Raw genomic sequence first — 17,523 nt, forward strand, 5'->3', positions numbered from 1 at the left:
CTTGAATACATCGTTAAGAACTCCCAGATGGCTCAGGACAACACAGAAACATACCATGGGGAGTGAATAGAGCACCCCCGCAGTCCTGTCCTTCTGGAGTAGACAGAAGTGATGTAACCATGTCACCGTGCATGAAAAACAGAAGAGAAGAAAACTGGTATGTAATAAAAGGTTCAAATCATAACTGCAATGAGAGGTTAAAGAGAAAAGATATTGGTGAGGGTATGTGAGGTCAAGTAAAGCTTTGAGAAAAAAGCCTCACTTAATCTGGATCCTGGATATAGGTGATTTTTACACAGAAACAATGAGACTATTCCAAACCCACGAGGAAGCCTGGTAGGTAAGAAGGAGCATGGTGTGTGTGAGTAAATGTACCGAATAAATTAATCTGAATGGGTGAAAGGTCCAAATGAGGGATTGGTGAGAATGAGGGGATGGGTTATTTCTCACCCTAATGTTTTTTATATTTAGTCATGTTTTATGATTATATTGTGTGTATTTCCTATAACCTGTCTTTATTCCCTTATGTAAAAAGTAGCATTTATATCTTCCTTGTATATATGTATATAAATCTTATCATGGTCTACAAAGAATTGCCTACAAAGACTACTAATCCCATTTTTAAAATTAAAAATCTAGGACGCCTGGGTGGCTCAGTCAGTTAAACATCCGACTATCGGTTTTGGCTCAGGTAATGATCTCAGGATCCTGGGATCGAGCTCTCATGAGATTGAGCGCCACGTCGGGCTCCATACTCAGTGCAGAGTGTGCTTGAGATTCTCTCTCTCCGTCCACATCTGCCCCTCCCTCTGCTTGTGCTCTCTCTCTAAAATAAACAAATTGGGGTGCCAGGGTGGCTCAGTTGGTTAAGTGTCTGCCTTCCACTCAGGTCATGATCCTAGGGTCCTGGGATCGAGCCTCCCATCGGGCTCCCTGCTCAAGAGAGAGCCTGCTTCTCCCTCTGCCTGTTGCTCCTGCTTGTGCTCTCTTTCTCTGTCAAATAATTAATATCTTTTTAAAAAATCAAATTTAATTAATTAATTAAATTAAAAATCTGTGCTGTTATTTAGAGTTGCCTATATGAGAAGCGACCATACCAGCAATTGATAATATTTGCCTTTGTGATCTTTGATTTGGAACTCATAGTTGATTTAACAGACGGTTTTCTGGGTCCATTGTGTTGCCCAGAGCCATGCAAAGTGCCTTTCTCCATATGCCATATGTCCCATAGTTTAAGTCATACTATCCAAAATATCTCTTCAAAGTTGGTAAAAAGGAAAAAAAAGCAAATAAATAAAATGCTCAATCATTTTCATATATGTAATAATTAACAGGCAGAAATAAAAAGATTTTTTTTAAATCATCCTGCTATAAATGTTTGTCTTCTTTCTTTATGATGAGAAGACCATCTACAAGTTACGCTTGTGTTTTTTACTTTTTTCTTATGAGACAGAGATCAGAAAACTTTGCTGGAGCTTGTAAGGACCAGTGTAAGCAACACTGGGTGGGACAGAGAAGCAATGACAATAATGGACCAATCAAATCCCAATTTTCTATGTCTTGAAAGATCTTTGTATGCATCAGCTTTCTTAGTTGCAAAGAAACAGAAATCAATGCTGCTTAATTAAGCAGAAATAGAATTTAATAAAAGAGTGTTGGGTAATTCATAAAACTGCTAGAAGGGCTGGAGAACCAGTGTCATGAGCACGCTATGAAGGCACACATACGAGCTGTGTCTTTCCACAATGTCAGCTTTATTTAATCATAAAGCAAAGTTAAATCACAATTATAAAGCAGGTTCTGGATTCCAAACTCAGTGACAATTCACCATGTGAATAAACTTGGCTTCTTTACACAGCACACAAGGCAGGAAGGAAGACAAGCCACACAACAAACAAGGTAACAGAAGGGTGCAGGAAGTTAACGAACCAAGTGCGAAGTCAGTTCACGGGCCCACAGTTGAGATAAGGCCTCGGTTTGGTCCCGGTCAGCTCTCGGCACTTACTGCTTATGTTCAAGCAGTGAACATAATTTAATAAATTCCAACTTATTTTTCATGGATTATGCTTTTGGTTGTTGTCTAAAATATAACCACTAAATTCAAGGTCATGTAGAATTTCTCCATGTTTTCTTTTAGAAGTTTTATAGTTTTGGATTTTACATTTAGGTCTTTGATCCATTTTGAGTTAATTTTGTGAAAGACAAGGTGATTTTCTTGCATATAAACATCTAATCGTTCCAACACCATTTGCTGAAAAAAGCTATCCTTTCTCCATTGAATTGCCTTTGCATCTCTGTCATAAATTAGCTGAGTATATTTGTTTGAGTCTATTTCTGGGCTCTATTCTATTCCTCTGACCTATGTCTATTTCCACTGACCTATGCCATCTTGACTACAGTTTTATAGCAAATATTAAAATTATAGTGTGAATCTAGCTTTGTCCTTCTTTTTCAATATTGTGTTGGTTATTCTACATCTTTTCCTTCCCATATAAATGTTAGAATTAGTTTGTCAATATCTACAAAACAGCTTGCTGTGATTTCTGAGAGTTATGTTGAGTCAACAGATCAAGTTGGGAAGAATTGACACCTTAACAATTCTGAGTCTTCCAATACATGAACATAGAATATCTCTCCATATGTTAGATTTCTTTGAATTATTTCATCAGTGTTTTGTAATTTTCTGCATACAGAGCCTATACCTATTTTGTCAAGTTTATACCTAAGTATTTTCTTTTTGACTTTCAGATATTGACCTTGTAACCTGCAACATTGCTGTAATTGCTTGCTCCAGGAGATTTTTGTTTTTTGGTCTCTGGGATTTTCTACATAAAAAGTTTATATGTGAATAGAGACAGCTTTATTTCTTCCTTTCCTTTCTGTATACCTTTTATTTATTTTTGTCTTACTGTCCTGGTTAGGACTTCCAGCATGATGTGAAATAGTAGTGAGAGGACAGCTTTATCCATTTTCTAATCTTGAGGAAAATATTCAGCTTCTCATTTGTAAGTATGGAGTTAGCTGTGGTTTGCTGGGTGGGCGGGTGGGTTGTTATCTAGATGTTCTTTATCAAGTAGAGAAAGTTTCCATCTACTACTAGTTTATTGAGAGTTTGCATCACAAACAGCTTTTGGATTTTGTCAAATGCTTTCTCTGAATCAAATGATTATGATTTTGCTTTTTTAGCCTGTTGATTATATTTGTGGATTATATTGACTGATTTCCAAATGCTGAACCACTCTTGCATGTCCACTTGGTTGTTGTATATAATTCTTTTTATATACCATTGGATTTGTTAATATTTTGTTGAGGATTTTTGCATCTATGTTCATGAGACAGCTTGGTCTGTAGTGTTCTTCTTGTAATGTCTTTAAATGGTTTCGGTAGTAGATACAGTAGAAAGTTAGGAAGTGTTCCCTCTGCTTCTATTTTCAATAGATTGTGAGGAATTGGTCTTTAACTGCTTGACAGAATTCACTAATGAAACTATTTAGTGGGCTTGGTGCTTTTTCCAGACAGTTATTAATTAGGTAGAGCAAGGAGGATCACTGGGGATGGTAGAGCAGAATGAGCTAGGGAGAGAGTAATAGATTACATGGGGTATAGGTCAAATGGGGTCTCATAGGCCATTTTAAGAACTTTAGGTTTTGCCTTGCCTGAAATGGGGAGCTACTCAAAGGTTTTAAGCTGAGGGCTAGTTTAGGGATTGAAAAATAATTTTCCCTCTATCATTCTGAGTTCTCAGTTGAAATCCCTGTAATAAAAGACATTAACAAGAGAAAAACAAACAGAAGTTTATTAACATGTATACCTCATGAGTACACAGGAAATACCTAGAGAAAAATGAGCAATGAAAAGAGTAACTTAGGATTTCATTTAACAGGGAAAGGGGACAAGAGATGTAGGCCTTTTAGGGGAGAGTAAATGATTTTTAGTAAAGATGAATGGGCCCTTAAGAGAACAGATGGGAGGTATGACTGATGTGGGAAACAAAGTCTAAAGAAAGAATTAAATTTCCTTACTGCCTACAGCCCAGTGACAAGTCCTTGAAACAGGCAAAGTGATCTTCCTCTGGGATTTCAGCTGCCTTGATGTTGACACTTCGCTAAAGTGGCAATCTTAGCTTAACATTATCCCGACGCCCCAGGATCCTGTTAAGTCTACTTTAACATATAAAAATTCCTTTGGAAACACTCCTTTGTCAGGGTGTGGTGTCAAAGGAAAAAATTCCTTTGGATGAGCAATCATCCTCCAAGGATATGACCCACTGATACACATCTGAAGGGTCTCATGACTGAGTTCTTACTAAACAGTAATAAATGACCTTTTCCTAACAATAGCTAGCCCCCCTCAGGATCCTGGAAACCTTGCTTCCAAAATACCTTGGGAGGCTTGTGCTGTCCCCAAACCCCTCCCAACGTGATAGCATATAATCAGTCACCCATCGCTACCCCAGTGCAGCTCTTTCTGCCCACGGGTCCCGTCCCCATGCTTTAATAAAACCGCAGTTTTCCACTGAAGACATCTCAAGATTTCTTTTTTGGCTGTGGGCTCCAAACCCCATTTCTACATCATGATTTTTTGTGACAAGTTTGTCAGGGTGTGGTGTCAACTTCTTTCCTATGATATGAGCCAATCTTCCCTAGCTGATGAAACTTCTGGGGAGGGTATTTACAACAATTGAGTTTATTCTGGAGGATCTGTCTTTAGGCAGATAAGGGAAAGTCAGAGAAAGCGTCTTTCCACATTTGCTTTTTTTCAAGTGCCTACAGCTCAAAATAATCAATATATCAAAGGCGCATATTTTGAGGAGGTGTGTTCTGCTACCCTTCAGCAGCATGACAGAACTTAGGCCGCAACAGCTCTGTTAAGAATAGACTGTGGGGGGCGCCTGGGTGGCTCAGTTGGTTAAGCGACTGCCTTCGGCTCAGGTCATGATCCTGGAGTCCCGGGATAGAGTCCCTCATCGGGCTCCCTGCTCGGCAGGGAGTCTGCTTCTCTCTCTGAACCTCCCTCCTCTCATGCTCTCTATCTCATTCTCTCTCATACATACATACATACATACATACATACATAAAAAGAACAGACTGTGGGGAACACAGAAAGAAGCAGAGGGAACGGGCACCTGGGTGGCTCAGTTGGTTAAGCGACTGCATTCGGCTCAGGTCATGATCCTGGAGTCCTGGGGTCGAGTCCCGCATCGGGCTCCCTGCTCAGCAGGGGGTCTGCTTCTCCCTCTGACCCTCTTCCCTCTCGTGCTGTCTCTCATTCTCTCTCTCTCAAATAAATAAAATCTTTAAAAAATAAAAAATAAAAAAAAATTAAAAAAAGAAGCAGAGGGAACATGTAAGAGGTTTACTGCCCTAACCAGAAGAGTGTATCAGTCCATCTTTAGGAGAATGGATGCCATATTCACAACCGGATTATTATACAGTAATGAAAATTAACTTTAACTCAACAACGTGGATAAACCGTAGTGACCTATTGTTAAGTGAAAACAGCAAATATCAGAAGATTACCTATGGCATGGTGCCTTTTAGATGAAAAACAAGAAAACTAAACCATATATTGCTTTACCATGCATACTTATCTAATAGAACTATTCCTTCAAAAAGAGACTAAACACGGATTATAGGGGTTACTTCTGTTGAATAGAAAACCACAGGCCCAGGTGGAGTTACTTGCCTCCAGAATAGCAAACCAGGACAAAATTACAGTTGCAATCTCCTCAGGAGTGAAATTTTAAGCAAATCAACCAAGAATTTCTGGTCAGCACCAATAAGGTCACACGGGCCCTCTTCATTCCCTTCTCCCCGCCCCCCAAGAAGATGAGGTAATCTGCAAGAGAAGACCCCCCTCCTCACCTTCCCCCCACCCCCGCCAAGGGAAGGCCACCTTGCCTTGAAACAATGCTTTTCCTTTGGCTAATAACTTCCTTGCTCCACTCTCTTCCCTATAAAAATCTTAGATTTCTGTACCACTCCACGCTCCTCTCTACTTACTACGGCTTAATCAGTATGATCAGATCTTCTTGCTTACTCGGTTGAATTTCGGTTAACACCGCACGTGAGAGGAGGTACTGAAGGAGCAGCAGTGAACGTAAGTCACCGTCAACATTCTAGTCCTCACACACTGGCCCACGGATTCGAGAAAGGCCACGTTTCGGGCCACGCACAGGCCGTCGTTGAGTCCGGCTATAACCAGCCACGTTTGTAACCTGCGCTCCCGGAAGCCCAGGGAGGCTTTGCAAGGGTGAGGTCTGCGCGCGGTGCGTGGCTCCCGTCCCACTCCCCAGACTGAAGTCCCGGCGAGGCCGCGCTTCCCGCTACACAGGGGGGCAAGGACCCCACCCCAAAGCCCCGAGAGCTTCGCGAGCCGCGGAAGCCGCCCGGGAAACAGGAGTCGGAGCGCGGGAGAGACGCCAAGACTTCTGGGAGTCGCAGCGCAGCGCCAGGCCGCCTTCTGCGCAGGCTCAGGGCCCACGAGGACGGAAGCTTTGAGAGAGGGTGCAGCGCCGTGCCCCCACCGGAAGTGTCCGATCGGAACCACCCTGTAGGAGGTGAGTCCGGGTTTGGGACCCATGCGTCCGACCTTTTGTCCCCTCCGAGCACCTAGTCCCTACGACTTTACTTCGGGATTGCGGCAGCCCCGCGGCGCCCTGGAGCCGGGGCCGCGGAGGAATCCCGAGGAAAAGTGGCACTGAGACTCGGCGTTCGGAGGACCCTGTGCCCGCCTACTTCCCGAGGGGCGGCGGTTCCCATGGTTACCCGCGCCGCGCGTTACGTCACCGCCGCGGGCGGGGCGCCGGGGCGCGGGCCGGGGTCACTGAGGGGAATGGCGGGCACGGCGGCGACCTCGCGGGCGGCTTCTTGCCTGGAGGAGCTGCCCGGGAGCCCGCCCCGACGCCCGCTTTTCGCGGGAGGGGTGCCCGCCTTCTCGTGGGGGAAGCGGGGCGGCCGGACACTGGACGGGTGTTGCTCCCCGTGTGCCCGGGGACGCGGGGGCAGCGGCGGAGACGGTCCGCCGGGCGGGCGGTGGGCAGGACTGCGGCGTGCTTCGGTGCGGGAAGCCTCCCGGCCGCTCCCCTGCACACCCCGGCGCCTGCCCTCACCGAGCGCCCGCGCTCCCGGCTCGGTCCTCCTTCCTGTCGGTGCCGGCGGCGTCGGGAGGCTCTCGGGCTGCCCTCCCGTTCAGCGAGTGTGGAAACTCGGAAAACGGGAGTGCAAGGCCCTTGACCTCCCGGAGTAACGGTCATTGAGGAGGAAGAACAGCCAAAGCCAAACATAATTCGAGGTCACGGGTGTTGTGCCCGAGCTCCGTAGAGTTGTGCTATGCCCTGCGGGCTCGTCGCACCCTCGGTCGGCGTCCATCCCGCTTCCTCGGCTTTCCTCGGTGCCGTTTGGATCTTTCCCACCTTGTATTGCCCGGTGTTTGCTGCCCCGCGCGGACTCTCTCTCTCTCCCTCTCCCGCCTCCGAGCCGTTAGGATATCCGATCCCGCTACCGTGCAGCTTGGCTAGTCCTTCAGTCTTCAGCAGTTATCAGCATTTCAGCGTGTGTTAGGTGAAACCTATTTAGTTATTTAGATGTTTTTAATGCACGTGGGTCTTACGTCCTTTTTTCCCAACTGTTTTTACAAACTCAAGCACCATTGAATTCCTTAGGGCTGTACATCAAAATACGGATTTTCCAGGTAAACCCATACTGACCCAGACAGTATCCCAGGAATCACTTTCTAACAAAGTTCCCACATGATTAATCAGCTGGGAACTCAGACTTTCTTGGAAACCATTACTGTACAACCTCTAGCCTTAGCTTGGCTTGTGTTCAGATTCTTAATAAAGTACATGTCCGTGCAACAGTGGGCACTCAGCTGGTGAAATGTGTAGTAGAAGGCCCCGCAAGATTGATAGTTGCATCCTGCTCTTGCACTCTAGGCTTCACATCTAAATTCCTGTTACTCAGTTTTTCGGTGCAGAAACCAGACATTCCCATGTGCTAAGACTCAAGGAACTGGTATTTAATAACGAGACTCACAGTCCACAGGTAAGCAAGTCATGGTGCTGGTTTATTTTATTTAACTTTATTGGTGAGATGATAGGACTTAATGTCCAAGATATGAACTGAGCCACAAAACTAGGGAGGTAGAGAAGGAACTGTTGAGATTGAGACCTTTGCGGAAGGAACTAGTTAACACTGATTGAAACTGTTAGCCTCTGGCTCTCAAGAAAAGTTACCCTGGGGCACCCAGCTGGCTCAGTTGGTGGAACACGTGATTCTTGATCTCAGGGTTGTGAGTTCCAGCCCCACACTGGGTGTAGAGATTACTTAAAATCTTTTAGGGGCGCCTGGGTGGCTCAGATGGTTAAGCATCTGCCTTCAGCTCAGGTCATGATCCCAGGGTCCTGGGATTGAGCCTGCTTCTCCCTCTCTCTCTACTGTTCCCCCTGCTTGTGCTCTCTCTGTCAAATAAATAAATAAAATCTTTTTTTAAAATCTTGTAAGAAAAGGAAAAAAAGTTACCCTTATTACTTAAGAGATTTATAAGTAATCCTAGGTCCAGATTTTGAATTAATAATTATCATTCCAAGCTTGCATTTTCCTCAAACTTGTATAAGTATGGCCTCTCTATGTTTCTCTTTTCATATTGCAGTCCATCCTAGAAATGAACAACATGTTAATCTCCACAAACGGTATTTGTCAGGTCATTCTGCTCAGAAGCTTTCCTTGGCTCCCCAGTGCCTAAAAGATAAACTCTGAATTCAGGATCTTGGCACTTGAGGCTTTCTATGGTAGGGCCTTTGCCTCTATGATTTCCTTATACAAACCTACTGAACTTTTTCCTTTCCCACTTCTGTGATCCTACCATTAACCGGTTCAGGCTGTTTTCTTGCTTGTAATTTCCTATTTTTCTCTCTCCCACATCCTATCAAATCCTTTCCATTCTTCAGAAGTTAATTTTTTCATTAAGTTTTCCCGGACCATTGCAACCTGCTAGACTTTGCACCTCCAACTTTGTGAAGCACTTTATTGTTTTTCTTATGCTGGTCCTTGTTGTCTTTATGACTTACATATAATTTAATTGCATGTGGTATGTTAACATGTAGCATTGCCTTAAATTTATAAATCTTATATTTATTGTTTCTACTTTAAGATATTTTGTTTTTATGGGTGCCTGGGTGGCTCAGTTGATTAAGAGTCCATCTCTTGATTTCTGCTCAGGTCATGATCTCAGGGTCGTGGGACTGAGCCCAGCCTTGGACTCTGAGATGGGCTAGGAGTCTGCTGGAGATTCTCTCTCTCTCCCTCTCCCTCTGTCCCTCCCCCCAACTCACACACGTGCGCCCTCTCTCTCTCTCTCTAAAGTAAATGAATCTTAAAAAGAGGTATTTTGTTTTTAAATTTTAATTTTAAGCTGCTTTGAGGTAGAAATTATGTGATAGTTGTATTCCACAAAGTATTTCAGTGCTTTTACATATAGTAAATGCCTAGTACACTTCTGTGTAATGGAAAATGATTATTTCTGTGATGTGATCTTTCATCTTCATAGACAGTAATAGTTATTTTTTATCCCTTAGAAGAGCCCTTGAAACTAAATAAGACCGTTCACAAAGCAGAAGTGGGTTTCCTGGTAATACATTTCATCCAAAAATGACAACAGAATCAAAGAAAGCTACAGCTCAGAACCTTCAGGAGAATGAAGGACTTCTGATAGTGAAGATAGAAGAGGAAGATTTTGTCTGGAGGCAGGACACTTGCCTCCAGAGAAGCGATCCCCTCAGGCAGGAGCTCTGCCGGCAGCTTTTCAGGCAGTTCTGCTACCAGGATTCCCCTGGACCTCGAGAGGCGCTGAGCCGGCTCCGGGAGCTCTGCCGTCAGTGGCTACAGCCCGAGACCCACACCAAGGAGCAGATCCTGGAGCTGCTGGTGCTGGAGCAGTTCCTGACCATCCTGCCCGAGGAGCTGCAGGCCTGGGTACAGGAACATGACCCAGAGAGTGGAGAGGAGGTGGTTACCATACTGGAAGATTTGGAGAGAGGCACTGATGATGCAGTAGTCCAGGTACTCAAGGGATGGGAGATCTAAGACCTCCACATGGATGGAGTCCCACAGGGGGAGGAAAGGGCCTGAGATTGAACGCCCGGGGAGACCTGCAGGGGCTGTTAGGTCAGTGTGCCTTTCTGTCTCCTTTCTACCACATTTGGTGCTGTGCCACATTCTACATTTAAGTCAGACTTAATCCTTCTGCAGTTTTGTATTCCTACAGGAGGTTCTCTTTGTTTTTGGAAGATGTTCAAATACCCAGCAGGGATTCTCTCACAAGCCCAAATGTACTTTATTTTCAGGTTCCAGTCCATGCACATGGACAAGAGATATTCAGGAGAAAGATGGTACCTCCTGGACCAGCACTTAGTGTCCAGTTGCAGCCAGTGGACCCCAAGACCCTTCATGGTTCTTCAGCACCCCTTCTGCTGGACGGTGGTAAGGGGCAGTACTGCATGCAATTCATGTCACTGAAGGAATGGGACTGTGAATGTCCCTTCTCAGAGTAGCCTCTGTTACCATAGGTGGTCCTTTCCTTTATCACCCCATGAAAAGTAGAGAACTTTTTCCCTATGTGTCATTGACCAATTAAAACAAAAACAGAGAGAGAATATGGTTCCTTAACCAGAATATTTACATTTTCCCATTTGTTCTTCATCCAGAATATTTCCAAAACACAGGATATTTTTATGAGTAAATTAAAGGAAAGAAAAATAAATGCGTGAGAAAACATCAGGGAATAAGTAAAAAAACAAAAGAAAAAGAGGAAGAAACACATCAAGAGAAACAACACATTTTAGTAGAGAAGCAGATACATAATGATATACTTGGAAGTGGAATATAATTCACAGATACATAGAACAAGATCCACATTATTGTCTCTCTTACTGTATTTTTGGTCTTACAAAGCTTTCATTTTTTATAGGAAGTCAGCATACTTCTGGTGACTACCTCCATGGAATACTCATCACTGTTCTAAAACTCCTCTGTTTAAAAAGTTCGTGGACTCAATATTACTCTAGGTGTGAATGATCTCAAAAATAAATTCAAGAATAATTACAGTCAGGGTGCCTGGGTGGCTCAGTCGGTTAGGCGACTGCCTTCGGCTCAGGTCATGATCCTGGAGTCCCGGGATCGAGTCCCGCATCAGGCTTGCTCGGCGGGGGTTCTGCTTCTCCCTCTGACCCTCCCCCCTCTCATGCTCACTCTATCTCATTCTCTCTCTCAAATAAATAAATAAAATCTTTAAAAAAAAAAAAAAGAATAATTACAGTCAGTTTTGGGGGCACCTGGGTGGCTCAGTTGGTTAAGCATTTGCCTTCAGCTCAGGTCATAATCTCAGGGCCCTGGGGTCAAGCCCCAGGTCAGGCTCCCTTGCTCAGCGGGGAGTCTGTTTCTCCCTCTCCCTCTGCTCCTCTCTGTCTCTCTAATAAATAAATAAATAATCTATAAAAAAAAATAATGATCTTTTAAAAATATGTAAGTAAATAAATAGATAGGTAGATAAATAAATTAGTCAGTTTTTAAAAAAATACCCAAATTCTGCTTTCCAGTTTGTTCTGGAGACATTGCCATCCACTCCATCCAAAATCATGCATTTCCCCCAGCCTAAGATCAGCATGGCCTAACCACCTTTCCTGCCTTAGCATATTCTAGACAAAGGAAACCCTGCAACAAAGAGGGGGTGCTTGGGGTGCCTGGGTGGCTGTCATTGGGCGTCTGCCTTCAGCTCAGGGCATGGTCCCAGGGTCCTGGGATTGGGCCCCGCATCAGGCTCCCTGCTCCACGGGAAGCCTGCTTCTCCCTCTCCCACTCCCCCTGCTTGTGTTCCCTCTCTCGCTGTGTCTCTCTCTGTCAAATAAATAAATAAAACCTTTAAAAAAAAAATAACAAAAAGACAAAGGGGGGGTGCTTGATTGAAGCACAATATAGAGTCGTAAGTATAGTATAAATTTGTGAGCCAGAAGGCAGGAATTGTGAGGACTTAATCATAAATGGATTCTGGAAACCAGGCGGAGGAGTTCAGATGTGTTGTGGAAGAAAAGAGAGGGTAGATTTCTGAGTAGGGTATAGGAAGGGACAGGATGTTAAGGACAGTCTGGTGAGGGTATTCAGGATGACTAGGAAGAACAGCTCAGAGTCAAAACAGTGGGAGGCGGGGCGCCTGGGTGGCTCAGTTGGTTGGGCGACTGCCTTCGGCTCAGGTCATGATCCTGGAGTCCCGGGATCGAGTCCCGCATCGGGCTTCCTGCTCGGCAGGGAGTCTGCTTCTTCCTCTGACCCTCTTCCCTCCCTTCCCTCCCGTGCTCTCTGTCTCTCATTCTCTCTCAAATGAATAAATAAAAATCTTAAAAAAAAAAAAAAAAAAACAGTGGGAGGCTGTGACAGTCCCCTAGATAGGAAGAGTGACAAGGATAGTGGTAGCAGAAATGTAAAGAAGGGGATGTGTTCAGGGTACATTTAGCAGAAAGTGCTTATAGAACTTGATTAGCCATGGACGATGAAAAAATGGGTGGGTGGGTAGATGGTTGAAGGTTTTCCCTTCCCAGGCATTCTACGTGCTTTTACCAATTTTTCTCTTTTGTGTCCTTGTCCATCACACCTTTCCCTTGAAAGGCCACATTTTTAGAGTAGCCAATTGAAGTACCAATATATAACTGTCTTGTGTATATCTCAAATTTTTTTTTCTTCCAACTCAGCAAACAGATATTTACCAGTTTGTATTTTCATTCTTTTAGGTAATGAGAGTGAAAACAATGGATCCATGCCAAAGTTGGACATTTATGAAGAAATGGAATCACAGAGGATTCTATCAAGAAGAATTTCAGGATTCATGTCAGAAGGATCTGCTGAACCTCAAGACATCTGTAAGTCTGCAGGCAGGTTAAAGAGGCAATGGGAAAAAGAATCAGGAGGGTCTCAGAGACCATCATCTGCTCAGGATGGAGTTTTTAGTAAAATCCTTACCCACAAAAATACACTGACAGATGACATTAGCCATGATGGTTGTGAGAGAAGCTTAAACCTGAATTCAAGTGAATTGACACACCAGAAATCTTGTAAACACAGTACCTATGACCAAAGTTTCAAATGGAATCCAGATTTTATTAAGCATCAAAGAATTTATGCCAGAGAAAAAATTCACCAATATGGAACATCTCTCAAGAGCCCAAATCTTATTAAACATGCAGCAATTTTTAGTGGGGAGAAAACCCACCAGTGTAATGAGTGTGGGAAAGCTTTCAGACACAGCTCAAAGCTTATCAGGCATCAGAGAATCCACACTGGAGAGAGGCCCTATGAATGTAATGAATGTGGGAAAGGCTTTGGGGGGAGCTCAGATCTTATTAGACACCAGAGAATTCACACTGGGGAAAGACCCTTTGAATGCAGAGAATGTGGGAGAGCATTCAGCCTGAACTCACATCTTATCCTGCATCAGAGAATTCACACCAGAGAGAAACCCTATGAATGTAGTGAATGTGGGAAAACCTTCAGAGTGAGCTCACACCTCATTCGACACCTGAGAATCCACACTGGAGAGAAACCCTATGAATGCAGTGAGTGTGGGAGAGCCTTTAGTCAGAGTTCACACCTTCGTCAACACCAAAGAATTCACAAGAGGGAAAACCTGTTAATGTAAAGAACTTAAATTTTTATGGAAATGCGAAAGAAATAGCAACATGAAAAATACTGAATAAAAAATACGGAGTGAGATGAATGACTGAAAGACCAATGTCTCTTTTCTCTCATTCTCTGGCTTACTGTTCTGCTTATGGTCTTCACCTATGAGGGAGAGGGGATGCTTTCTGTGAGACATGAGTTTCCTCTCTTCTATTGACTGCTGAAGTCAAGCCAGAAGAGCAGAATTTGGAGGATAGTCTATGGCAGTGGAGATAGAGGGAAAAAGGACTGTCTTGGGAAGTAACCATGATTACAGTGTGGCAGGGAGAAGATTCAGTAAAGAAGCTGATCATCAACACTAGTTAATGATTCTCCTCAAGAGAAAGTAGGCTAAGCCCTGAAGTGGAATAGTTTGAGCAAAACCCACCAGCGCTTTCAGAACATTACTTTAAAATGAAGGCACAACAAAACTAAATTAGAAATTCATGTCAAACAAGAGGACTTGCACACAGTGGCATTCCGATATGTAGACCAAAGTCTATGTCCAGAGGTCATGCCAGGATGTAAACCAGGAGAGCATCCAAGGCAAGAGGCCAGAATCCAGAGAGATTGAAACAAGACAGGAGAGGAGAAGTAAATTCGGCAGGAGTTGGGGTTAGAGATAAGGGAAGGTAGTCACATTGAGTTCAACCTCGAATATGGAGGAGACAGACGGTAACATAACTTCGATCTTACTGCCACATATGCCTGGGTTTTGGCACCTCCGTGGGGTGAGTGGACAAAGACTGCAGTTCTGGGGAGCTCTCTGGACAGAAACAGGGTTCTCTGGCTACTGACAATTGTGGAAGAGGGCTGAGGGAATTAGCACTAGAGGTAAAGGTCCTGAAACTGTTTCATTACTGCTGGCTGCTCTTCTTTCCAGAAAAGACAGTGTTCAGAGGGTTGGTATCCAAGAGAAGAATGGAGAGAGGAATCCAACAAGTAGGAACTCCACCAGTGATTTCAGGATATAAAGGCAAATCCTGCTCTACTGTTTTCCTGTTTGATAAGGCACGTTTTCCCTAATGTGAAAATAAAAGCAGCTTTATAAGGCTTAAAATCCCATTGTATATATAATGTCTTTATCTGAAAACTAGCAAACAACCCCCAGTGTAGAATTACGACAATCTAACGTACAAAATCTTCCACCAATAGGCTTTATTTAAAAATGTCTTAGCATTTGTTTTTCAATCCTTGAACTAAAAATGTCCTGATAGCATCGAAGTAACCCAATGTGAGGGTGGGGGTGGGACGGTATTGAATGCATAATTTCCTGTTGCACACGTACTGTGCTAATGCATCCTATGTCGTGACTGTTACAAGCGCTGTTTATGTGTTCCATTCTGTGGTTGAGAAAACGGAGCTGTGAGTGTCCTGCTCGGAATGCCTGAACAGCAAATGCTGGAACCAGGATTCAAACACGTGCTGTTCCCGGCCTTGTGCCTAATCCTTAACCTTGATTGTGTCCCTGACAGAATCACCATGTGACGTAACAGCAAAACACACGGCACTCGTGCACCACCACTTTAAAGTGGGGGACGGCGACAGATGTTGGCAGGGATGCGGAGAAAGGGGAACCCTCCTACACTGTTGGTGGGAATGCAAGCTGGTGCAGCCACTCTGGAAAACAGTATGGAGGTTCCTCAAAAAGTTGAAAATAGAGCTACCCTACGACCCAGCAATTGCACTACTGGGTATTTATCCCAAAGATACAAATGTAGTGATCTGAAGGGGCACGTGCATCCCGATATTTATAGCAGCAATGTCCACAATAGCCCAACTGTGGAAAGAGCCAAGATGTCCATCGACAGATGAATGGATAAAGAAGATGTGGTATATATATACACAATGGAATATTATGCAGCCATCAAAAGGAATGAGATCTTGCCATTTGCAACGATGTGGATGGAACTGGAGGGTGTTATGCTGAGCGAAATAAGTCAATTAGAGAAAGACATGTTATCATATGACCTCACTGATATGAGGAATTCTTAATCTCAGGAAACAAACTGAGGGGTCTAGAGGGGAGGGGGGTGGGAGGATGGGTTAGCCTGGTGGTGGGTACTGAGGAGGGCACATTCTGCATGGAGCACTGGGTGTTGTGCACAAACAATGAATCATGGAACACTTCATCTAAAACTAATGATGTAATGTATGGGGATTAACATAAGAATAAAAAAAAATAAAGAAAAAAAAGAAGATAGCAGGAGGGGAAGAATGAAGGGGGGAAATCGCAGGGGGAGACGAACCATGAGAGACGATGGACTCTGAAAAACAAACTGAGGGTTCTAGAGGGGAGGGGGTGGGAGGATGGGGTGACTGGGTGATAGACACTGGGGAGGGTATGTGCTCTGGTAAGCGCTGTGAATTGTGCAAGACTGTTGAATCTCAGATCTGTACCTCTGAAACAATACATTATATGTTAAAAAAAAGAAAAGATAGTAGGAAGGGAGAAATGAAGGGGGGGAATCGATGGGGGAGATGAACCACGAGAGACTATGAAATCTGAGAAACAAACTGAGGGTTCTAGAGGGGAAGGGGGTGGGAGGATGGGTTAGCCTGGTGGTGGGTATTGAAGAGGGCACGTTCTGCATGGAAAAAGTATATATATATAAAATTTAAAAAGTGGGGGACGGGTTCGCACGTCGTTAGCCTCTCAGAAGGCGAAAGACCACACGCAACTCAAAACCGCAGCGCCGCCCCTCGGAGGCCACCACCGAGAGGAGCGTCTCCCAGAGAGGCCGGAAGCGGCGCTGTGCCCCGGGTGGCCGCCCCTCGAGGCCGCGCGGAGGTTACCACCGACAGCGTCTTGCCGAGAGGCCGGAAGCGGCCGGCTTCCGCCCGTGGTGGCTGCGCAGCTTCCGGCCGCGTTGTGCGGCGGCGGCGAGGGGCGCTGCGGGGCCTGAGGCGGGGTCGCGGCCGAGGCTGATGCCCGCAGCGCCCGTCTCTCGCCTCCCTGGGCTGCTCCTGAGGTTCAGGAACGAATTCCGACAAGAAGGCGGCGGCTACGGCCGCGGCCCGCCCTGACCCCCGGGGCGCGCCCGGTTCGCGCGTGTTCTCTCCCCTCGGCGCCGGCTGTGCGAGTCCCGGGCTCCCGGAGCGACGGCGGCGGCGCGGGCCCCGCGGCGGGGATGGGGCGTGTGGTCCCCACGGACCCTCAGACCGGCCTCCTCTTGGGGGGGAACGTCTGCGCTCGGGGTGCCCGTTTTCTGGCCAGGATCCGACGTCTCCTCTGGATTTGCTTGTGCCGCGAAAGAGCGGCGTGTTTGGCTTGGTATTTTCCTTCCCTTCCGCTCGTAGTCAGGCTTCGATCTTTCCGTGTTGCAGCTTTTGACCGGCCTAGTTTGTGCTTTGCACCCCACGTGACGGAATTCACCGGGACTGTCGTTTCCCCTTGGAATTAATCTTTCAGCGAGGTGGTTTGTTGTTGTTGTTTTGAGGTTTTATTTATTTGGGGGGACGGGGGGGCCTGGCGGGGCAGGGCATGAGAATCTCCAGCGGACTCCGCACGGCGCCGCGCCCGCACCACCCGAGACCAGGACCTGAGCCGAGGCCAGGAGTGCGACGCGACTGACTGAGCCACCCAGGTGCCCCCGCAGAGTTTCAAGAGGACCAGTCAGCCTTAACCTCAGCAGAAGTGTCCGGCACCCTTCTGCATTTCTGAAGGTAATGGTTTGTGTCGCCTTAGGAGTAGCCAAAAACATTCACCCCGAGACCGTCTCCTTGAGGCAGAAACTGAAGTGAGTTTATTCAAGCAGTGAGAGCCCGTAATGCAGGCAGCCTTGGCTGTCGATCTCAAAGGGAGAGGAGGACCACA

The 17,523-nt window shown here is 45.5% G+C and overlaps 1 protein-coding gene across 5 annotated transcripts; it reads left to right on the forward strand.

Moving 5' to 3' along the window:
• Nucleotides 1-7,432: 7,432 nt before the first annotated feature.
• ZNF165 (zinc finger protein 165) lies at nucleotides 7,433-14,776 on the forward strand. 5 transcript variants are annotated; one of them, XM_034985849.1, is made up of 5 exons: nucleotides 7,433-8,045; nucleotides 9,578-10,061; nucleotides 10,346-10,481; nucleotides 10,969-11,065; nucleotides 12,782-12,862. In XM_034985849.1, exons 2-5 carry the CDS (start codon nucleotides 9,651-9,653, stop codon nucleotides 12,783-12,785), a joined length of 648 nt encoding a protein of 215 aa, XP_034841740.1. In that variant the 5' UTR covers nucleotides 7,433-8,045; nucleotides 9,578-9,650; the 3' UTR covers nucleotides 12,786-12,862. The 5 variants fall into 5 exon arrangements, with proteins under 5 accessions (XP_034841740.1, XP_034841738.1, XP_034841739.1 ...); XM_034985847.1 differs by lacking the exon at nucleotides 10,969-11,065 and adding an exon at nucleotides 14,590-14,776 and having other exon boundaries at nucleotides 7,435-8,045; nucleotides 12,782-12,910; XM_034985848.1 differs by lacking the exon at nucleotides 10,969-11,065 and adding an exon at nucleotides 13,486-13,564 and having other exon boundaries at nucleotides 7,435-8,045; nucleotides 12,782-12,910.
• Nucleotides 14,777-17,523: the final 2,747 nt, after the last annotated feature.

The sequence above is a fragment of the Mirounga leonina genome, unplaced genomic scaffold (assembly GCF_011800145.1).
Source record: "Mirounga leonina isolate KUSES-001 unplaced genomic scaffold, KU_Mleo_1.0 Mir_366, whole genome shotgun sequence".
In the NCBI taxonomy this organism is placed as follows: domain Eukaryota; kingdom Metazoa; phylum Chordata; class Mammalia; order Carnivora; family Phocidae; genus Mirounga; species Mirounga leonina.

Bases quoted from the DNA above. Each gene is read 5' to 3' on its own strand.
- ZNF165 (XM_034985845.1), top strand. From the start codon at position 9,651: ATGACAACAGAATCAAAGAAAGCTACAGCTCAGAACCTTCAGGAGAAT. The intron at 10,062-10,345 runs GTACTCAAGGGA...CTTTATTTTCAG, and splicing joins CTGATGATGCAGTAGTCCAG to GTTCCAGTCCATGCACATGG. The intron at 10,482-12,781 runs GTAAGGGGCAGT...TCATTCTTTTAG, and splicing joins ACCCCTTCTGCTGGACGGTG to GTAATGAGAGTGAAAACAAT.